Genomic DNA, 24477 nt, shown 5'->3' with positions numbered 1-24477 from the left:
TGGCGGGGACTGCGGACGATAACTGACTACAAAGTCAGCGCCCCCTCAATGGGGAGCGACGACGCCTCTCTCGCGGACAAACTCAACTCCTTCTACGCACGGTTTGGTGCAAACAGTGGCGACGCTAGCTCACCGGCTAGTGACGTCACAGACGCACCGGCTGTCGTGGAGGGGGGGGGACATCCGCGGGGGGGCGGGGACGCTCTCTCATTGACGCAACACAGTGTGAGAAGAGCATTTATGTGGGTGAACACCAGGAAGGCTGCTGGCCCAGATGGAATAACAGGATGCATACTTAAGTCCTGTGCTAACCAGCTAGCCCCTGTGTTCACAACCATATTTAATCTATCCCTGGCGGAATCCGTGGTACCTGCCTGCTTCAAGGTGTCTACTATTATCCCGGTACCAAAGAAATCCTCCCCAACAGGCCTCAATGACTACAGACCGGTGGCACTCACCTCTGTGGCCATGAAATGTTTTGAGAGGCTGGTTAAGGATCACATTTGTGCCTCCCTCCCCAGTGATATGGACCCTATGCAATTTGCATACAGGCCAAACAGGTCCACTGATGATGCTGTCTCCCAAGTACTGCACAGCACCCTCTCTCACCTAGACCGCCAGAAGGGGGGCTATGTGAGACTGTTGTTCATTGACTACAGCTCAGCGTTCAACACCATAGTCCCCACCAGACTGGTGGACAAGCTGATCGAGCTGGGTCTGAGCTCCGCTCTGAGCGCCTGGATACTGGACCTTCTGAGTGAAAGACCCCAGGCGGTCAGGGTGGGGGGTCAGACCTCCAACACCATCACCCTGAGCATCGGGTCCCCCCAGGGCTGTGTTCTGAGCCCCCTGCTGTGTTCACTATACACACATGACTGTGTGGCCAAGTTCAGCTCAAACTCCATAGTGAAGTTTGCGGACGACACAGTGGTGATCTCGGACAACGACGAGAAGGCCTACCGGGAGGAGGTTGAGGTACTGGAACGCTGGTGCCAAGACAACAGCCTGCTCCTGAACATTGGTAAAACCAAGGACCTGATCGTGGATTTTAGGAGAAAACAGCAGGGGACACACACACCACTGAGGATAAACGGGGCTACCGTGGACAGGGTGAGCAGCTTCAAGTACCTGGGGGTCCACATCTCAGAGGATCTGACATGGACAACACACATACAGTAGACTCAGTTTTAAAAAAGACGAAGCAGCGCCTCTACCACCTGAGACAGTTAAGGAAGTTCAGAGTATCGGGGAAGATACTCCAGTCCTTCTACTCCGGAGCTGTAGAGAGCATCTTGACTGGAAACATCACTGCCTGGTATGGAAACAGCACGGCACAGGACAAGAAGGCCCTACAGAGAGTGGTACGCTCAGCCGAGCGTACTACGGGTATTGCACTAGCACCCCTGCAGGTCCTATATAACAAGAGGTGCAAATCCAGAGCCTGCAGAATAATGAAAGACCCTCACCACCCCAACAACAGCCTGTTCAAGCTGCTGCGGTCAGGCAAACGCCTGCGAACACTAGCAACTAGGACAGAGAGACTTCGGCTCAGCTTCTTCCCCCAGGCCATCAGAGCCTTGAACACTGAACTCTCCACACACAAGCACACATGAGCACACACACAACACACACACTGTACACGCTCACACACTAGCAGCCACTTTAACATGAGCACACACACACTCATGCTGCACACGCTCACACGTATGGTCACTTTACAAAAAGAAAGGTCACTTTAAAAATAGTATAGTATAACTTGAGATTGTATAAAATAGCATTGTATAGCAGTGTACATAAAGACCCAGTGCCTCATCCGTAGCTAACAGTGTATTGCACTATCACAGGACCTAGCATGTCTTACCATGCTCATGTACATATACCGATATGCCCTACTTTGATTACTTGTATTATTGCACAATGTCGTTCTATTGGATTCTTATTATATTATTATTATTGTATTATGCATAATCGTTGCGGGCAAGACCCCCCGCATCTCTCCACTCCACTCTAAGAATAAGAATTTATTTTTATATATAGGCTATATACATTTTTTTTTATAAATATTTTCCTTTTGAATAAAATAGGCTCAGGAATCAGGATTGTTAAAGCTATATGATTCATTGCGCACTAGTTAAGATTACACGTTGCGCATGTTATGACTTTGAATGTCTGCCATTTCCACCGTAAAAGGCACATACAAGTAACAATACAATGCGTCGATCATGAATATGCAAATGAGGACATTTCATGGTCAATGACGTCGCGTTATTGAGCCATATACGTTACCCAACGTTAACATAATTAGCAAGCATAGTGTAGCTCATCCTGTGTACTTCATACTTGTTGCGTCACTGGAAGATAGCTGTGGGCTTAAGGAAACCCTGATACCAGTGTGCTAGTATGTGAACGCTAGGTATGCAGGCACAGAAAACATAGAGTGGTGTGTAACGTTACCTGGTTGACCTAAATCAGGTGCCCTACCCTCCTGATGAGGAGGCCAAGCGCCAAATAACTATCACCTGGGTGGTGGTGGGCCTGCGACTGGACATTATATAAATGTTAATATTAGCATACCCGCAATCATATTTTGATTTCTCATAGTCAGGATAAGGGGGTCCGCCAGGGGGCGCAGGGGGTCCGCCAGACCACAGATGATTTGAGGTCCTTTTTTTTTCTTTTCAGAAAAATATTTAATTAGCATATTTTTATCATCAGAAGCATGAATAGTCTCTCCACTACAATAAAAAATAAAGATAAATAAATAAACATCTAGACATGATTTTTTAACGTTAACAGTAGGCTACCGGGTAGCCGCTAAAACGCGAATCAGTTGACTGTATCACTTTCCATAGCTAGCCTAGCACGCCAGTTAACTTTCTCGGCTCGTCTGCAGTCAGCCGCCAGAGGCGAAAATGTGTGACAAACGAAAAGGAGATGACGGCAGCTCATCTGCAAAAAAAGTTAGGACCTACAGCAATCGCGAAAATTACATCACCATGGGCTTCACTGAGGGACCAGACAAACGACCTGAGTGTGTGATTTGTGGAGAAAAGTTGGCAAACTCGAGCCTGAAGCCCAGCAAGCTGAAGAGACATCAGGCGTCTAAGCACCCAGAAACCGTTGGGAAGGATCCGGACTTTTTTCGGAGGAAAGAACAGTCTCTCAAGGCGAACAAGCCTGTTGATGTTAGAGTAGCGTGGAGCAGGGGTGGCAGTGATTTACAGAAGGCTACCGAAGCCTCCTTTGAGTGTTCGCTTTTAATTGCAAAAGCAAAGAAACCGCACAATATTGGCGAGCAGCTCATCAAACCAGCCTGCATCAAAATGGTTTAGAAACTGTGCGGCCCACAGGTGGCGGATAAACTAAAATCAGTACCACTCTCGAACAATGTAGTGAAAGACCGAATTGATAAGATGTCAAGTGATTGCGAGCAGCAGCTGTCAGAAAAGCTTAGAAAGGGTCCATTTGCCATACAACTTGATGAAACTACAACTGTCGCAGACGAGGCTGTGCTCATCGTTTATGTGCAGTATATCGAAAATGAGGATCTGAAGCAGGACATTCTCATGTCAGTCAACCTTACTACCACCACTCAAGGTGAGGATATTTTTACTGCAGTGGATTCTTACTTCATTCAACATAAATGCAAACCGTTCACCATTAGGGCCTGATTTGAGAGGATGAATACAGGATTTGAATATTGGCCAACATTTTGAAATACATATGGTACTATGTGCAAGATGAGATTTGTTGATTGAAGGCACAAGTCAAAAAAGCATAGTGGGTCTAATTATGATGCATATGCCTGTGTATAAGCAGTTTGTTATTAAAATGACAAAAAAAAGTATTAAAATGACAAAAAAAAAGTATTTTATGGTATTTTATTAGGAGGGGGGTCCAGGAATTTCATCAGAGATGTTTGGGGGTCCCTGGGGGAAAAAAGGTTGGGAACCCCTGATCTAGAGGACAAATAACTTAGTATCCACTTTAAAGCAGAAGAGTTAAAACCATAACATTTAAGTTTCTCAACCAGTAGAGAAATGGTCCAGCACATCAAATGCAGCACTAAAATCTAACAGCACAGCTCCCACCAACATAGAGTTATCTATATCTTTAAGCCAGTCATCAGTAGAGTTGTTCCGATACCGATACCAGTATCGGAAATGCCGCCGATACTGCCTAAAATGCTGGTATCGGTATCGGCGAGTACACGTAAATTCTAGCCTCCGATCCCATGATGTAATTTATCTCCTGCCGAGTCCTGCGGAGAGTGAGGATTATAAAATGAACATGTTTTAAAGTGTGATGCTGTGTCATTTTAACAGCAGATACACTTTCTTAAATTCCATTGTCCCCGACAGTGCGGTGTGACGGGGAGCTCGGACGGGAATCGGGATGTGTTTGGCTGGTGTTATGATAGCATTAGCTGGAAAGATAGCTAGTTGGAACAACATCCGCTTTAACGTTACATAAAATCAGATGATCGCCTGTCCTTTCTCCAGGACCTAACACTGTCCGTGACCGTCTATCAACAATAATGCACCCACGGTGAATTGTATTTAAGTTAAGTAGCTACGGACTAGCGTTAGCTGACTATTACTAACGTTATCAAATGTCAATGCGGGAAGACGAGCTAGGTCAGTTAGCTTAGCTTGATAACGTTACCGTGTCTAAAGTTGGTGCATAATCCAGCAATAATGGCTGCAGACCTGCAAGCAAAGTACAGCAAGTGCCAAAGGATAAGAGTCTGAGGCGGAGTTTCAAAAGAGAATGTTGAATATTTATTTTGCATCAAAAATCACAACATGAACGTTCTATCTGCCACTAGCTTACAGACTGAATAGGGTATATCTGCAGAGCCACTGAGTAGCGAGTGCAACACCGTTTAATGTCCGTGTGGATCATTGGAGTAGGGTATATCTGCAGTGCTGTAGCCCATACTCATTGATTAATGATACTAATACAAATCTATACAATCACCTGTTGTTGAATAAATACCATTACTTTCTAGTTATTACTAAAACACAGTATAACAGTATCCGTAAAAAAATAAATAAAAAAAATTATAATCTATATAATATTTTTTATTTCTTTTTTTTTATGCACTGGTATCGGATAAATATCGGTATCGGCCGATACCCAAAGCTTAGGTATCGGAATCGGATCGGAAAGGGAAAAATGGTATCGGAACATCTCTAGTCATCAGTCATCTGTATCAAAGCAGTAGAAGTAGAGTGACCAGCTCTATAGGCATGTTGAGAATCTGTTGCAAGCTTGTTTGAAACAAAATACTCTTGAATTTGTGAATGCACCAACTTTTCCATGATTTTGCTCAAGACTGGTAAAATACTTATAGGTCTAGAATTTCCCTCATTAAAAGCAGTTTTGGTATCCTTAGGTAAAGGAAAAACCTTAGCCTCCTTCCACATCTTTGGAAATAGGCCCACATCCAAACATCTATTCATATTATGACATATAGGAGATGCTATGATACCAGCAGTCATTCTCAGCACTTTACTATCCAGGTTATCTAGGCCTGCTAACTTACTATCAGGAAGAGAGCGGAGTAACAGGCACACAAAGAGAAAGAGACATACAGATAAAGAGAGAGAGACAGAAGAGAAAGAGAGACAGAGACAGACACAAATAAAGAGAGAGGGAGAGACAGAGAGAAAAATAGGAATACAGACAGAGAGAGGGAGAGAGGAGACAAGATTACTCAGAAGGGGATACGTCTCTGGAATGGAACCCAGTCCTGGGTGTGGTGTAGGCAGGATTAACTCTCTTGAAAGAGCAGCAAACCCTTTTACCATTAGCCCCTGTGACACAGCATGATAAAAGCTCTGGTGGCTTATATACTGTTCATACTGGCCATCTAGTCCCTGAAAGGTTGATGGGGTCATCCTCATACTCTCTATGTACCTCTGACCAAGGACATCTACTACCAGTGTCTGTAGATATGTTGACTCCTGTATATCTGTTAGTATGTAATGTTAATGTCTGTAGATGTTAGTATACACTGGCGCCGCTCTGATGGCTGCCTTTCTGATCGCTCCGACGAGACTGTGCTTTATTTTGTTAATTTTTATAGTATTAGGAGTTTTATTTGCACCAACTGTTGGTGCATTATATGTGTATGACCGTCAGTCAATCATTGACATTGGATTAAGAAAAACTTACCGTTTGGATTGCTCTCTGGATCGGATCGCTGAACAGCAGAAATGGCCCGCCGAGATCCTTTGTTATGCCGGCCATGGCCAAGACGCCAAGAAGCCGCCGCGAAGACGAGGAAAGAGAGCCGGGGTCCGGAACAGACTGAGGTCCAAACGACACAGAACCACATTGCCCAGCATATTGTTGGCCAATGTGCAATCGATAGGAAACAAATTGGACGACATCAGAGCAAGGATCCAATTCCAGAGGGACATTCGGGATTGTAACGTCCTCTGTTTCACAGAAACTTGGCTGAGTCCAGATGTCCCGAACCACGCAATAGAACCGGCAGACCATTTCTTCGTTCTCCGCAAAGACCGGACGGCAGAAGAGTCATTAAAGAAGAAAGGAGGCGGCATTGCCTTCATGATAAACAAGGAGTGGTGCGATGTAGGCAACACAAAGGAAATGTCTAACCACTGCTCCCCAGACCTGGAGTTTATCACGATAAAATGTCGACCCTTCTTCCTCCCAAGAGAGTTAACGTCCATCATCCTCATCGGAGTGTACATTCCACCACACGCGAACACTGAGGTCGCACTTTCAAAACTTCACGACGAGGTAAACAAACTCCAGGCAGCTAACGTTGACGCGGCCATTTTGGTCTTGGGGGATTTCAACAGCGCGCGTCTTAAAAAGGTGCTGCCGAATTTCTATCAGCATGTGACCTGTCCCACCAGAGGCGAGAACATATTAGACCATGTATACTCGCAATTTAAGAATGGGTACAAGTCACAGGCTCTTAGTCCATTCGGTAAAAGCGATCACGCTGCAATTTTTCTTTTGCCTAAGTACAGACAGAGTCTCAAGCGAACGCCGGTGGTCTCGCGAGAGGTTAAGCGTTGGGTCGTGACGTCAGTGGAGTCACTCCAAGCAGTGCTGGGAAGCACAGAATGGAGTGTATTCCGTGATAACACAGCCAATATTAACGAATACACCGAAACGGTGATTGACTATGTCTGTACTCAGGTAGAAGTAATAATCCCCACCACCAAAATTAATATCTACCCAAATCAAAAGCCCTGGGTAGACAAATCCGTCCGTGAGGCTCTGAAAGTGCGCACATCAGCATACAACACCGGGCTGGTGACAGGCAACATGGAAGAACACAAGATGGCAAGATACAACGTCAGGAGAGCAGTAATAGAGGCAAAACGGCGTTACAGGGATAAAGTTGAACTTCAGTTTGAACAGGCTGACTCTAGAGGCATGTGGCAGGGCCTCAGAACAATGACAGACTACAAAGGAACCCCCCTCAAACTGAACAGTGACATCTCCTTAGCAAATGATCTCAACTCCTTCTATGCGAGGTTTGAGGCTGTGAATAACAACACCAGCCTACAAACCACGGCAATGGGGGGGGGGGGGTCTGCTGATGGAGACTCAGTGTTCAGGGTAACAGAGCATGAGGTGAGACGGATCTTTAAAAAAGTGGATATCAGGAAGGCAGCAGGACCGGACGGCATCCCCGGCCGCGTCCTAAAAGTCTGTGCCGACCAACTGGCCCCGGTATTCACTGACATCTTCAACCTGTCCTTGGAACAGGCCGTCATCCCCACCTGTCTGAAGAAGTCCACCATCATCCCTGTACCCAAAAAATCTACGCCCGCTTGCCTCAACGACTACCGCCCTGTAGCCCTCACCTCCATAGCCATGAAGTGCTTTGAGAAGCTAGTGAAGGGCTACATCTGTTCCTCCCTCCCCATCAACCTGGACCCTCTGCAATTTGCATATCGCCCCAACAGGTCCACGGAGGACGCCATAGCCCATGTGCTGCACACAGCAGCATCACATCTGGACAAGAGGAAGGGGAACTATGTGAGAATGCTGTTCATCGACTACAGCTCAGCATTCAATACCATAGTCCCCTCCAAACTCATAGCCAAGCTCAGGGACCTGGGCTTGAACTATGACCTGTGCCAGTGGGTCCTGGACTTCCTGACGGGCAGACCCCAGGTGGTAAGAGCCGGCAACTGCACCTCCTCATCCATCACGCTCAACATAGGGGCCCCCCAGGGCTGTGTTCTGAGCCCCCTCCTCTACTCCCTGTACACACATGACTGCGTAGCACAGCGGAACAACAACACCATCATCAAATTTGCTGATGACACAGTAGTGGTGGGCCTGATCTCTGCCAACGACGAAAGGGCCTACCTGGAAGAGGTAGAGAACCTGTCACAGTGGTGTCAGGAGAACTGCCTCTCCCTGAACGTCAGCAAAACAAAAGAGATGATTGTGGACTTCAGGAGGTCGGGGGTCAAGGACTACAGCCCCCTCAGCATCGACGGGGCACCAGTTGAGAGAGTGAACAGTTTCAAGTACCTCGGAGCCCACATATCCGAGGACTTGACATGGACCACACACATTGACAGTGTTGTGAAGAAGGCACGACAACGCCTCTACTTCCTCAGGCGCCTAAGGAAGTTCCAAGTCAGTCAGAAGATCCTTAGGAACTTCTACTCATGTACAATAGAGAGCATCCTGACCGGCAACATCACCTCCTGGTTTGGGAATAGCACTGCACAAGACCGTAGCAGACTACAAAGAGTGACACGTTCAGCCGAACGCACAATTAGAGGGGGGCTTCCCACCCTCCAGAACATTTACAACAAGCGGTGCAAGGGGAAGGCTAAGAGAATTATTAAGGACTCGAGCCACCCGAACAACTGCCTCTTTGAACTGCTGCCGTCAGGCAAGCGATACCGGAGTCTTATGGCGAGCACAGAAAGACTCAGAAGGAGCTTCTATCCCCAGGCCATCAGGCTGCTAAACGAACAATAATCGCTAAACGAACAATAATCACTATGCAACAACCATCAAATGCACACAGCACACACACCCACAAGCACACACTCACTCAAACAAACAACACACTGCAGCACCCACTCTCCACACTTTAGATCACACAAACACACTTACACTTTATATTTATTGATAAAGGATTTGCACTACAACTCGTACACCTACTGTGAATTGTACCTAAACTGCACCTCGTCCATTTATGCCTTGCACTATATAGTATTGTATATTAGTACACTGCACAGTATTGTATATTGTATGGTAACTACGTCTACGAACATTGTACATTGTCTAAACTGAACACTGTGACCTCTTTTTTTTTACTTCTAATTTTTACTATGTTTTTATTTCATACTTATCTTGTCATGCACAGTCTCTGGAGCGCAACAGTAAGAAGCATTTTGTACAAAAGTATTCTGTACTTCTGTATGACAACTATTAAAGAAACTTGAAACTATATGTAATGTTAATGTCTGCAGATATTAGGGCTGACCCTAATAAATTAGGGCTGACCCTAATACCTAAGTTCTCTGACAAGAACAAGTTACAGGTTGAAAAAACCCTCAGCTCGGAACTAGGCAGAATCTGCATATGGCTCGCTGATAACAAACTATCATTACACATGGGCAAAACAGAGTCCATTCTCTTCGGTTCAAATAACAAACTCAGCAAGACCGACGGCTTCTCAGTTACAGTGGGTGACAATATTGTCACAAGGAAAGATGAAATTACCTACCTGGGTTCCATCCTAGAGGCTAATCTCTCCTGTGACAAAATGGCATCCAATGTAATAAAAAAAGTCAACCAACGAACTCGATTCTTGTACCGGATCTCCTCTCTGGTAAACAAGAATACCCTGAAGACTCTGGCAGGAGCACTCATTCAGGGGTACTACGACTATGCTTGCACCTCATGGTACCAAAGCACCTCAAAGGCGCTAAAAACAAAATTACAAACATCTCAAAACAAACTGGTCAGACTACTGCTTGACCTTACTCCTAGAACCCACCTCACCCCTGCCCACTTTGACAACCTAGGATGGCTTAGAGTAGACGACAGAGTACAGCAACTTGCAATGGGCCTGGTCTACAAGATACACTACACGACCAAGGTACCCATGTACATGTCAAAATACTTCCCAAAGGTCAGTGAATACCACGATCACAACACCAGAGGGAGCTCCACAAATCATGTTAAACCCAGATTCGGCTCAAATAAGGGACTAAACACGTTTCGCAATTATGCCACATTAATGTGGAACGCCCTACCCAAAGCTGTAAAGGAATGTGGATCACTACCCACTTTCAAAACCTCTCTCAAGGGACACCTACGGGAGACTGCAATTCAACACTGGCCCCTGTAAATATCCTAACCCAACCCCCTCCAATGTACAGTCATTTACCTAGTATGGTTTTGTCAATAGTCCAATGTACAATTTTGTTTGTTTGTACAGTGTCCCCCCCCCCCCCCCCCCTCAATGTACAGTTTTGCTTGTATATACAGTGTGCCCCCCCCCCCCCCCCAACCACCTCCAATGTAGATTACCCAGTATGGTTGTCAATATCCTAGTGTACCCAACCCCCCCCACCCAACCTCCTCCAATGTACAGTTTCTAAGTCAAATGTATATACTCCCTTTTCCTGACTCCTTCTGTATCACAAACAGTACTGTATTTGCAAATCTGGTATGTCATAAATGTATAGATGTAGCAGTACTGACTATCTGTATGTCATGTATGTCATATATGTCCTGATGAATTGAAAATGGGGGACCCTGATGTAAACAAGACGGAAGTCTTTCTCTGGTCTGCATCCCCTTAACAATTGTGTGTATTGAGCTGTACTGTATTGTACCCATTCTGCAATCTGTTAATAAAGTTTTCAATCAATCAATCAAACCCCTATTAGTCGATTAGTCGACTAATCGGTCGAAAGGAGCTGTAGTCAACTGCCAACCTCTTAGTCGAATACACATTTTTATTTTATTTATTATTATTATTTTTTTATCATTCTTTCCAAAAGAAAAGAGGCCTCTAACGCTAATGGCACGCATACCAGAGGCTAACTGCCTACGGAAACAGGCACAGAGGCACTGAAAGAGGATTTCACCCATCTAATGAACACACTAGACTAGACAAATATCAAGATGTATCCATCAGTGGACCAATTGCATGCTTTTGCAGAGGACAAGAAGCCTTCAGTCGACTCCTTCAGACATTAAGCACCCCCACAGCCCAAATGGAATAAAAAAAAAATATATATATATTATACTTTTTTTTTGACGACTAATAGTCGACTAACGGCACATTTTGGCCAATCATAGTCGACTATCCAAATTCTTAGTCGGGGACAGCCCTAGTAGATATGTTAGTACATGTAATGTTAATGTCTGTATATCTGTTAGTATGTAATGTTAATGTCTGTAGATATGTTAGTACATGTAATGTTAATGTCTGTAGATATGTTAGTACATGTAATGTTAATGTCTGTAGATATGTTAGTACATGTAATATTAATGTCTGTAGATATGTTAGTACATGTAATGTTAATGTCTGTAGATATGTTAGTATGTAATGTTAATGTCTGTAGTGTAGATATGTTAGTATATGTAATATTAATGTATGTAGAAGATATCCGTTGACTCCTGTATGTTAGTACATGTAATGTTAATGTCTGTAGATATGTTAGTATATGTAATGTTAATGTCTGTAGTGTAGATATGTTAGTACATGTAATATTAATGTATGTAGAAGATATCTGTTGACTCCTGTATGTTAGTACATGTAATGTTAATGTCTGTAGATTAATGTCTGTAGTGTAGATATGTTAGTATATGTAATATTAATGTACGTAGAAGATATCTGTTGACTCCTGTATGTTAGTACATGTAATGTTAATGTCTGTAGATATGTTAGTAACATTTATGTATATCTGTTGACTCCTGTATGTTAGTATACTGTACATGTAATGTTAATGTCTGTAGATATGTTAGTATATGTAATATTAATGTATATCTGTTGACTCCTGTATGTTAGTATACTGTATGTAATGTTAATGTCTGTAGATGTTAGTATATGTAATATTAATGTATATCCGTTGACTTCTGTATGTTAGTATACTGTATGTAATGTTAATGTGGGAACTCTGCAGGGATTAGCTTTGCATTGACGACACTACTGGTGAGTATTTCATACATCTTTTAGTGTCCCAACAATCTGAACTATCCCTTTAATGGTGTTGAGGGTAGAGGGCAGCTAGCATGACCTGCTGTAACAGGAGTCAATGGCAATAACCTTCCTCCAAGAATTCCTCTAAGTAGTTTAATGGGACTAAACCTTTAAGACCATCATGCATCCTCTGTGGGCTCTATTATTAGATGTAGACAGAGACACAAACACACTCACACATTCACTCACACATTCACACACCGATGGCAGAGGCAACCATGCAAGGTGCCAACCTGCTCATCGGGAGCAATTAGGGGTTAAGTGTCTTGCTCAAGGACACCTCGACACGCTGCCCGGGAGGAGCGGGAATCGAACTCGGAACCTCCGGATTACCAGACAACTGCTCTACCTCCTGAGCCACTGTCGCCCCCCACATTAATTAACGGAAAGGAAGTTCAGAACGCAGCGGCCCGCCTGATCTCCAACCTACCGAAGGCAAGCCCATGTCACCGCACTCCTTGGAGAGCTGCACTTGGCTCCCCATCGTCGCATGAATCCGCTTCAAGGTCCTCGACCTGGCATATCGAAGGGAGCGGCTCCCACCTACCTCCGGCGAATGTTCTCTAACTACACACCACACCCCTCCGATCTACATCTTCTGGCCACCTCAGCAGACCCACTCATATCCGATATCCAGGAGGGTCGTCAAAGAGAAGCCGCCTATTCCCTCTGTCCTCGCTCCACAATGGTGGAACAAACTTCGTTCCCATGCACAGTTAGGACAGCCAAAACACAACCAATCTTTCACCATTGACTAAAGACACACTTCTTCAATCAATATCTGAAATTAATGCAAAATAAAAAACCATTTAAATAAAAACCGTCTTACTTTTTCTACTATCATGCACTCTTCCATCAATTAATCTTCCTTGTCTATTGCTACATACTACTAATAAGTCTCTCTACTACTATGCACTCAACAATGCAGCACCTAAGTTTCAACACTGTTTGATGAACAGAGTTGTACCCTGAATTCCTGCTGACTTGTCGTACAGAACTAGTAAGAATTAATGTATGCATCTCCGACTCCTAGCCCCTTCCATGACAGCGATGCAAGCCAGGGGCTCGAATACGCCCCTGGCTTGCATCGCAGTCACGAAAGGGGCTATGCATCTCCCAGCCGCAGGTGCTCAGACGCAGCGTGAGAGCTCCGGAAAACGACTTTTATTTGGAGTTCTATTTCATTATGGCTCCGCTCAGCATCAGTTGCATATATCTCGCTTCAGTGGATATGCACTGAATAAATTTCAAAATGTACCTTTACATACCAACATCCGTCTGACCACACCCCCATCTGCTGCCTACATAAGCAGGGGTGGGGCCACACACTCATCTCCTTCTCAAATTTCATCCACAATATAGTGCCTGTATACCAATCACTTGGCGAGGAAGAAAGTATTAGCTGGAGAAAGGAAAACAGAAGAACAAGGAGATACGTTGACATTATATCTTTATTTTCTCTCTCACTATTTTCGAGAAAATACGGCGATATTGTCTTCGTCACTGGAGTGTCTGGAAGATGATGATCATTCTAAATCTCCACCGTTTTTTTCATATTAGGGGCTCGCATCGCTGATATACTCCCCACCGGCAGTCCTCCTTGCTGCAGCTGGATAGGTAATTGAACCTCCGGTTATACAGCTGGACTGTGGAAGGCACCGTCTGTTGTGAGGGACTGGTTGTTTTCGAGCCTGGGTGAGTAATGTTTTGCTTGCGAGCGCCAGTTGTCTGTTAGTGCTATGGGGGCTAGCTGACCATTTTTACGAAAGCCGGTCCCAGATTATGGTCCTCTTCGGCCTCTTAGGCGACGGCGGAGGATCTTGGTCTGAAGCCCATGATGGTCAACTAGTGGGCCGCGACCAGGACCTGGTGAACCCAGGATTCTCTGGACAAGCGGATGCTTCTCTGTCCTGTGCAGGCCCCATCTTTCACTTGAGTGGAAGTACACCCTAAACGAGGAAATGTGGGCATGGATGTTCGTTATCGGAAGATCCATGTTCAAGTCGGCTGCAGCCCAGATGGGACTTGTGCCGGCTCCGCCGTATGTCTGGTAAAATCACTGTTGTAAACTGTGTTGACATTTCTTTTTCTCTTCTCTCTTAAAGGATGAGGAGGGTTTCAGACGGCGGCCTGTCTGAAGTGTGGCTTGTTATGTCGTTGTGTACAGTTCAGGTGATAGCTGCTTAGCTTGCGTGCTAGTTGTGGTCTACCTGTTCAACTTCGGTGTCCCGTTAACCAGATTGCAGTTCTCTTGGCCTGCGCTCAGGGTAGGAGTCCCGACCGGACTTTAAACACTTCTTCTTTCCTTCCCTTCTAAATGTTTTGTAATAACGATGTTTTCCAAAACGTGTGTTGCTGCTAGGGCTGGGCGATATGGAAAAAAATCTTATCGCGATAACGATATGATAATTTTATTTTATTTCTCGATATCGATAATTATCGAATTGTTATAAGTATAAAAAAAATTAATTTTTTTTTTTTTTTTTTTTTTTTAACAACAGATGTATGTTTATTTTGCAGCAATTCTTTGTCATTGCCGCCATCTTTAGTGTTACATCCCCTCACACTCCAGTTCTCAGGCTGCAGCTGGTTTAAAAGCTAAAGTAAACCGGCTTCTCTGCTGGCTGTGGCTCCAGAGGAGTTGAACAGTTCTGGCTCTGCTAGTTTATTTTCGATCTTTTGGCGCTTTTTTGGTGGACAAACCACCGCACATGTGCACTGTGACTCGTGACTGGAGTCTAGTTCTGCTAGCACACATAGCCTACTGTGTACAGACGGTTTCAAAATGTATTTTAAATTAGAAAGCAAACAAAATAAATGGACAAGAGAAAAAGAAATCTGAATTTGGTCAGTATTGTCATTTGGACAAGCAAAGCCATTACTTTAAGTTGCAGGCAAGAAAGACAAGTCTGTCCATTGTCTCTGGTTTTAAAACTGCCCTGTTGCAGGTAAAAAAAAAAAATTAAAAAAGAAAAAAAAAAAGAAAAAAAAAAACGATTTTTCGATTTTTTTTAAATTTCGATATTCGATATCGATTATTAAAATATATCGCAATATTTATCGTTATCGTTATATCGCCCAGCCCTAGTTGCTGCAATACATTGAGGATACGACGCGTGTTGTGTGTGAATTGTCTTGTCACTGGTATAGCTTCTCTCTCCATAGAAATCGGGTTGTTGTTTACATGTGTAAAAATGATCTGGTTAGTTGTGATGAGAACATGTGTGTTCATGTAACGTGAACTCACAACTAAGGGGGTTAATTAACCTATGAAGCTATGCTTAGTGACATGTGATTGAGGAATGAATTCTTTTCTCAGCCTGTAATGACAATGAACAGTGTGTTCACATATTAACAGGGTTACCTGTTCAACTTGGTCGTATCAAGGGTAAGGAAGGAGGGGTGATCCCCCCGGTTTCCCTGGGGCTTCCCCCCCCTCCTCTCAGACATGTTGTTTACAATATATTGTGTCACTGTGTTTGTGGGGATACGATGTAACCCTCAGCTTAATTGCTGGGGTTGTGCTTTCCACTTGAGAAACTATTTTTTCCTAAAGAAAAGATTGTTTGGTCACTTATCATGTGTGCTTAGCAAGGCCTGTGGCCAATACATAATCAAGGACTTCTGTCTTCTCTCGTTATGAAAAACGGCGTTCCTCTGTAGTAGGAGTGTACTGTGTCATTTTTTGTTGTGATGAAGGGTTGTGTGTGTCTTTGTGATCTACAACTGGGTTAGGTTTGGCCCACAGAAGCACATGTGTAAGTCTGGACCGGGGCTCTTAAGGGGCCCTCTCTGTTCTGTGTTTTTCCTTAGTAAAACTCAGGTAGCAGGTTATCACATGAGCTATGTGAGGCTGTTCGATGCTTCATGTAGCAGGCTATGACTGTGTCATGCTCTACTTGTCATTACAACGTATCATGGGTGAGGGGTCGTAAAGGGGTGAACTGGTCCTTCAAGGTTCCTGTCACGTTGCTGTTTGGCACGTTACAGGGTAAGAGGGGGGGGGGGGGGAGTTTCCTGGTCCCACGCCCTGGAAGATTGGGCGTGTGCACCGCGGAAATTCCCCCGCCATAGAGTACGTCACTGAGCGCGTCTCTGTTGGTAAGACTTCCGTGGGTTGTTCAGGTCCATGTTATGGATCTGTTTCAGGGAGTTGTCAGAGCTCCTCCTCACGAAGCTCCTCCTCGGGGAGAAGTGCCTTCTGTGAGTTCGGACTCTCCTTCCCTGTGAGGGAGCCTCCTCAGAGTTTCAGAGCCTCCTCCTCAGATTGTCATGGTGAGTAGAACTTCAAAAAGGAGTTCTGCTCTATTGTGTGTGTATTCGATTCAATCCGATTATTGAGTGTATGGTTCAGTGCCTCCTCCTCGGAGAGCCCTAACCCAAGTGTTACATAGCTCAATGTTGCAATATATTCGTTTCAATCTATACAGCTCGCGTGGGAAGGCTCTCTGGGGATTTCCGTCTCCTCCCTGTGGAAAGGGTGGTGGGATGTAAAAATGAAAATAGTTTTTACCCTCAGCCGCGTCACGTGGGATTCATGTCAGTCTGTGTTTCTTTCTTTTTTAAATAAAAAGAGGGAAGAACATGAAGCACGGCGGCTCCTTGTCGTTCTCCCAGGCGACTTGGAGGAACAATGTCTGAATCACGCATGAGGCTGGTGCGCCTTGGTTGCTTGTTATTAAAACAGCGTTTTTATAGGGCAACTGGGATGGAGTTTTGTCTCTTCCGAGCGCCAGTTTACTAGGTTGTCTTGACAAATTCTCGTTCATATCTGGGGGATGTTAACGGAATAGATCAGAACATAGGTAGAGGGGTCTCACACCCTTGGGGTGGGCCACTGAACGCGGTACAAATGGGACCGTCTGGGTGGCGCCCTCTTTTCATGTTTTAGATCGACACGCATACCTACCCCCTCTCCTGGAGTGGGCATGTCAGCGTGGTTAGGGCACGGGACTGGTTCTGGTCGCGCTGGTCCAGGTCAGTTAACCCGTTGTCCGCCGGGGACGCAGATCTGCTGTTCTGGTACCCTGAGGGACTTGTGCTTTTTTCGGGGGGAAAAATGCCGGGTCGGCCCGGGTGTCACAGGGTTAGGCGTTATGGAGACCCTTTTTTGGGTACATGTTGTACTCTGCACTATTGTAATGGCTTACGGCCGTACCAACCTGAACACGCCCGATCTCGTCCGATCTCGGGAGCTAAGCGAGTTCGGTCCTGGTTAGTACTTGGTTGGGAGACCGCCTGGGAATACCAAGTGCAGTCAGCTTAGGGCTGGTTCTCCATTATTTTCGCTCCTCTCTCATGCGTGGCGAAGAGGGGGCTGTTGGGGTGGTCTTTTGGACCTCCTCTGGTAACCCTGTGTGCTTCCCGAGCTGCCGGGCCCGGTCCGAAGTAATGTTTCGTCGACCCGTAGGCCTGGAATAACCCTTTTTTGAAAACTGAAACACTTGTACTGCGGTATAGCCAGTGTATACCCGCAGGTGTGTTTTGGAGTTTTTTCTTGAGGGGTTATAGGAACGACCACCGTCTGAGAGGGTGGTTGATTCCCTGGTGTGTTGGAGCAGAGTCAACTCCCGGGTTATCCGGTTGAGTGTGCCCCTGCACGTTCATGACGTCTGCCAATCGTGTCAGCCTTCTCTGCCTCGACTCCTCTGGGTGGTTTTTTTTTTATGGAGGCTTTGTCATGGTGCTCAACAACGCCAGCATACGCCCCTTCCGCCGGGGGGACTGTTTTCAGTTGACCCCTTTGGCGCCTGTCTCGTCCGCAGTGCTCCAGGCTCAGGTCTACAGCCTGCTGCCTGGTTTCCCCGGTGCGCTGTCTGCTTCCGTTGGTTAACCTTTTTTGAGTGCTTTACGGCCATGCTGACTGCCTGTGTTACAGGGTCAGTGTGCCAGGCGGTGTACTATTGGGGGGAAAGGGCCCGCTCTTGGAGGGGCCCTGTCCGAATACGCTGGCGATGTGGGGGGCGGTGTCACTAAGTGACCACCTGGTGGGGTCTTGATGCCTGGCGTCATTGACCTCTCCGGGCCCCCTTTTTCCAGGGAATCCAGTCCCTTCAGTGGGTCTGGGTCTTCCTTCGCGCTCCGCTGCTACGGCCTTGCCACGGGGTTGAGTTTGCTCTTGACCCCGTGATTTTTGGGGGCAGTAACGAGGGTTGTTCCTTCCGTTCGTTCCCTGGTGGCATGCGGGTTGTGCGTGTGCGTAGTCGTGGGGTCAAGCCACGGTCTGCTCACCCTGTGCGTTGAGTTGCTTGAGTTCCTCTTCGCACGGTCGGATCCGTCTCCCTCCCGTAAGCCTCCAATAGGGAGGGTATCCTCCATTAGGGAGGGTCAGGGGGCTCGGTCCTCCCCGGTCTGATGGTTGTGGGGGGCCTCAGCGGGGTACATTTGTCGAGCTTTGGCTCCCGCTCAGCTCCTGTTATGCAACTGATGCTGAGCGGAGCCATAATGAAATAGAACGTAAGGTTATGTATAAAGTTCTATGAATTATGGTGACGCTCAGCATCAGGACGCCGCTGCGGCCCTTGATCTTTCATTGTGGTGAAATTTGTTGGGAAGGAGATGAGTGTGTGGCCCCACCCCTGCTTATGTAGGCAGCAGATGGGGGTGTGGTCAGACGGATGTTGGTATGTAAAGGTACATTTTGAAATTTATTCAGTGCATATCCACTGAAGCGAGATATATGCAACTGATGCTGAGCGTCACCATAATTCATAGAACTTGGTTATATACATAACCTTACGTTTTCAATCATAAAAAAACTTGACACAGTTTGTATCAGTACTTTTTGAAAATGTTCTGCACATTTTAACAATACCACAATAATACTAATAATAACCGTGATTATTTTGGTCACTATAATCGTGACATGACAATTTCATATACCGTTACATCTCTACCGGGAACCAACTCCAGTTCTAATGCCTGTGCCTTTATCAAGGGCAATGACACAGGGGTATTATTTACCCCACTAACAAGTGTTCACAAATCAGTTTCAGTCCGACTGTTTGTATCTTCTTTTTACATCTGTGTTTTTGTCCCATTTATTGAATGTCTCATTTATCTATTTTTCCTTTTTCTTTTTAATTTTTTATATCGTTTTATAATAGCCTTTTGGTGCCCCAAGTCACACCTGCAGGTACAGTAGTGTGACCCTGGTTGTTACCACACGCACACACACACGCACGCACGCACACACACACACACACACACACACACACACACACATACACACACACACACACACACACACGGATTCTCAAAATTGGTCCCAATGTTCACTTAAAAGTGCCCTCACACCTAGTTTTAATGGAAAATACAAACGCCATTCCAAAACACACGTCCATCTATCCAGTATCCATCTATCTATTTACCTAACTTACCTCTCTATCTCTCTCATGTTTGTCTCTTCACATAATACCAGAGTTCAGAGAACACGACACTGAACTAACTCACCAGCTCAATATCCCTGATGTTACCGAAGTTCACAACGGCCGTGAGAGTGCGCGGCGGGTACTCGGCGAGGTACACGCAGTCGTCGCTCAGCACCACGTGCATGTAGACTTTGTTCACGGCCTCCGAGATGACCACGCACGGCTCGTAGGCGCGGATCCGTTCGTACACGGCCCGGTCCGTGTTCCTCTTGAGGAAGGAGTCCAGTTTGCTGTTGCGCCGGCAGAGGACGTTCCCCGCGCCTCTCCGCGCCATCACGGAGAAGTAACCGGTGCGCACCTGCCGCCAGTGTCAAATGTCACCAGAGACATGTCGCAGAGGTACCCCCCCTCTACTTGTTCCGCAGCCTCTACCGGGAAACATTATTCTCTTTCCACCGCTCTATAATAATATATTATGCAATGATTTGTTGAGATAAGACTGACTACTTGTCCCGTGACTCCCGTGCACTCCGGCCACGCACCGACTGATACCGGAGAGCGCACACAAACTGTATTGACGCGTTGCTCATCCTTTCTGGTCTGCCCGGGGCGTGTGTGCCACACCCACACACAGCACTCCCATAGGTTGTGCAATATTGTCCATTTATAGTCCCAAGTGACTACACAAAAATCATTAGTACAATGGAGAGCACACTTTTATTATATTGTATATTATATATCATATTATATAATGTCATATAAAAAGGTCAAGATCAGAAAGGGAACAGTGAAGCTGATTCCAAGTCAGGTTATACTATAGGCCCTCATCTCAGACTCCATTCTGATGACATTATTTAATTCCATTTAATTTCAAACTTGTATTTATACAAGGTATACAAATAATACAAGCCCTATATGTCCGAAGGGCATCATGTTTACAAAGAACCCAAGGATACAAAGATAGGACAGCATTGTCAAAAACGGTATGATGCAATCTTATCAATGTATGTAGCATAAAATGAGATATGGACATCATGAAGGAAGTGTTGTGTTGTACAGTAAGTACCGGTGAAGCGGGTAGAGCGTGCAGCGCTATCATATGGTGCTATCTAGTGTAGAAACTGAGAACTACAGGTCATTTTGAGGGGAAACTATGACCGACAACACTCACTGGCCTGTTTCAAAAGCAATTGCTTGTAAAATCCTTCACTGTAGGACTAATAGGCAGTGTCATAAAAGGTCAGCTTCATGTATATCCACTGCCTGCCCCTTAATTTCCTCATACCCGGGACACCTCATTGCTTTTACCAAACGGTTCGTGCGTTTTGCGAATCTGATTGGGCACTGACGTTTCTGGTCATGTGACATGTGCGCCCAATCGTGTGACGGCAAGTTATTTGGACGGTTAAGCTTAAGGCGCTCTTTAGAAGTTGGTTAAGGTTAGAGTTTGTCTTAGAGCATGGTGATAGAACGCCAGACCTGATTCCAAACTCTAACCTTAACCAACCGTGAAAGAGTCGCCTAAGCTTAACCAGTGATAAACTAGGCGTTAGGTCGTTTGCAGGCTGTTCGACGCGGAAATGGGCTAAGACACTGCTCGTCATGCGATTGGGCGCACATGTCACATGACCAGAAACGTGCGTGGCCAATCAGAGCGCAAAACGGGAACGCGGAAACACGAACCGTTTGGTAAAAGCATAGACGCATCCGGGACTGCCCCCTATTCCCACAGTTCCGCCTATCCAGCCCAGCCCAACCGAACCAATCCATTCAATTCACGTTTCGGCTCCATCGACGCGGTCATGGGGGCAGCTCGCCATTTGCCCAATTTCCCGCAGTATTCCCGTTGGCGGCACGGTGGTGTAGTGGTTAACACTGTCACCTCACAGCTAGATGGTCCAGGGTTCGATTCCCGCTTTATATCGTAATGTTTAGAATTACGATAAGCACCGGTAACTATAATAATCGTCAGTATAATGATTATAAGTTATCCCGTATATCCTGGCTTCGCCATCTACATGTCACTTGTCTAATTATGCGTTCCTGTCATCCCATTCAGACCCACACTAGTTGAAAAAACACACACTAGTTGAAAAAACACCCCCCCCACCCTCCAAACCCTCATGTTTAAAGGCCACATTCCCATTTTAGGGGATCGGGGAAGAATTCTTCCCAGGGATTCCCTATTGGCTTGGGATATCTGGGTTTTCGCTTCCCCCCGGAATGGGGTCTCTGTCCCATAAAATTACATATAACATCTACCCCTATCGGGCAAGGTCAGTTCAGCTCCCCCACCGAGGCCACTCCACCGAATGGAGTCTATCACGGGCCAACGTGACATTTTCCCCCTCCGGAGGCCGCTCCGTCAGGAGGCTCTTTAGGCTGACGGAGTTACGTCTCCCTTTCAGAGGCTACTCTAACTCTTAGAGACGGGGCTCTGCAAGGTCCTCTTTCAGAGTCTACTCTAACGCTTAGAGACGGGGCTCTGCAAGGTCCTCTTTCAGAGTCTACTCTAACGCTTAGAGACGGGGCTCTGGTAAAAGGTCCTCTTTCAGAGGCTACTCTAACGGTTAGAGACGGGGCTCTGCAAGGTCCTCTTTCAGAGTCTACTCTAACGGTTAGAGACAGGGATCTGGTAAAAGGTCCTCTTTCAGAGGCTACTCTAACGGTTAGAGACGGGGCTCTGGTAAAAGGTCCTCTTTCAGAGGCTACTCTAACGGTTAGAGACGGGGCTCTGGTAAAAGGTCCTCTTTCAGAGGCTACTCTAACGGTTAGAGACGGGGCTCTGGTAAAAGGTCCTCTTTCAGAGTCTACTCTAACGGTTAGAGATGGGGCTCTGCAAGGTCCTCTTTCAGAGTCTACTCTAACGCTTAGAGACGGGGCTCTGCAAGGTCCTCTTTCAGAGTCTACTCTAACGCTTAGAGACGGGGCTCTGCAAGGTCCTCTTTCAGAGTCTACTCTAACGCTTAGAGACGGGGCTCTGGTAAAAGGTCCTCTTTCAGAGTCTACTCTAACGGTTAGAGATGGTAAAAGGTCCTCTTTCAGAGTCTACTCTAACGGTTAGAGACGGGGCTCTGGTAAAAGGTCCTCTTTCAGAGTCTACTCTAACGCTTAGAGACGGGGCTCTGGTAAAAGGTCCTCTTTCAGAGTCTACTCTAACGGTTAGAGACGGGGCTCTGGTAAAAGGTCCTCTTTCAGAGTCTAGAGATAAATATACATGCAGAAAATATAGGTATATAAATATTGTATATACAGCATTATAGTACATGCTATCATACAGTAAGAGAGTTATATGGGTAGACTATAGTTTGTAGTTGATGATGATTATTGTGACATTTTTACACATTTTCCCCACCGTGCATGATATATATATTTAATTTAAACAAAACATTTTAAAATCATTGGACTTTATTGTGAATTAACCCAACAAACAACAGCATTGGAGATCAGGTGAGTACAGCACTATTGAATATATCCCATATTTTCCCTAAGATTGTTAACAATGAGTTTACATTTACACAAACTAATAATAGAAACAGTGAGACGAAGAACCATATAAGTCTGTATTGAATTTTCTTGGACAGCTCATGTACTTGTAAAGTCAATCCAAATAACTTTGGATTGAAATGTGCATGTGATACATCGCCAGAAAGTGCTTAAAGGGGCACTTCACAAAAACAAGAATAGGCCTACAGGTTTATTTTGCACATAATCTAACGCATATCCAAAAACTCTCAGTTTCAACAGTTTTGCACACATTAGTTTAGTTTGAGAGTTATTTGGAGTAAATTAGTTTGAATATGGTCACCAGTGATGTCATCAGGGACATTGAATCCTTGTGTTGTGTCAATTACAGCTAAATTAAATGATAAGGTAGCAGTCCATATAAGACAAGGTATTGCTATTACTTTCAAAAACAAAATTATGTGCAAAATAAATCAGCATTGTTTTTTGGTCAAGTGCCCCTTTAACCTCTACTGTCTTTAACTATGTTTAACTATGAATGAACACAACACTTTATCTTACCATCTTTAGATAATAAAGTACTCAACCTCTACTGTCTTTAACTATGAATGAACACAACACTCTATCTTACCATCTTTAGATAATAAAGTACTCAACCTCTACTGTCTTTAACTATGAATGAACACTCTAATCTAAGCCTTAGATAACCGGCTTTGAAAACATTGTTCAGTTGAAAACTTTAAAAGGATTTGCATATATTATTCATAGTCTCAAGGATTAAAAGATAATAATTCTAATAAAACTAGACAATTCCGCGCGGGGAAATTGTGAAAGTGTGGGTGACGCCTGTGCACCGCCGGCCAACGGGAGAGGGTCTCTCGCGAGTCTCCATAAAAAAGAAAAACGTATTAATAAACTTTTCAGAGTTTTAAAAAATGTTGGGACTTTTCCGAGTTTAAAAAAAATGTCGGACTTTTCAGAGTTTTTGAAATGTTTCTGACTTTTCAGAGTTTTTGCAATTTTTTGGACTTTTCCGAGTTTTTAAAAAATGTCAGACTTTTCCGAGTTAAAAAAAAATTTCAGACTTTTCCGAGTTTTTAATTTTTTTCAGACTTTTCCGAGTTTAAAAAAAATGTCTGACTTTTCAGAGTTTTTTTTAATTTGTCTGGACTAAGGGGGTGTGGCCTAAGGGGCGTGGTCTAAGGATCGGGGGAGTGGTCAATATCGACCAATGAAAGAGGATATCCCTACCAAGTCCAATGGGTCAACATAGACCAATGAAAGAGCACATCCCTACTGAGTACAATGACACAACCCGCAAGACAGAGGGCGCTGTCAAGCAATTCAGTATTGCTACACAGAGGGGCGATTAAGGGTTAAGTCCATGAGAGGTCATTGGCAGGT

General features: G+C 45.1%; 1 protein-coding gene across 1 annotated transcript in view; it reads right to left on the bottom strand.

Annotated features, from left to right (window-relative positions):
- The window catches only part of cUnh12orf56 (chromosome Un C12orf56 homolog), a gene marked incomplete at both ends in the record, with an annotated part of 94754 nt that extends 74812 nt beyond the window's left edge, over nucleotides 1–19942 (bottom strand). Inside the window, one exon of the mRNA XM_084330994.1 lies at nucleotides 19691–19942. Within this exon, the coding sequence (XP_084187120.1) occupies nucleotides 19691–19942 (252 nt within the window). The remainder of the gene's footprint in view (nucleotides 1–19690) is intronic.
- Between the last annotated feature and the right edge of the window lie 4535 nt (nucleotides 19943–24477).

Source organism: Notolepis coatsorum (assembly GCF_963971535.1).
Source record: "Notolepis coatsorum genome assembly, chromosome: 15".
In the NCBI taxonomy this organism is placed as follows: domain Eukaryota; kingdom Metazoa; phylum Chordata; class Actinopteri; order Aulopiformes; family Paralepididae; genus Notolepis; species Notolepis coatsorum.
The sequence above is the reverse complement of the archived record's forward strand: the minus strand, read 5'-3'. Positions and strand labels throughout refer to the sequence as shown.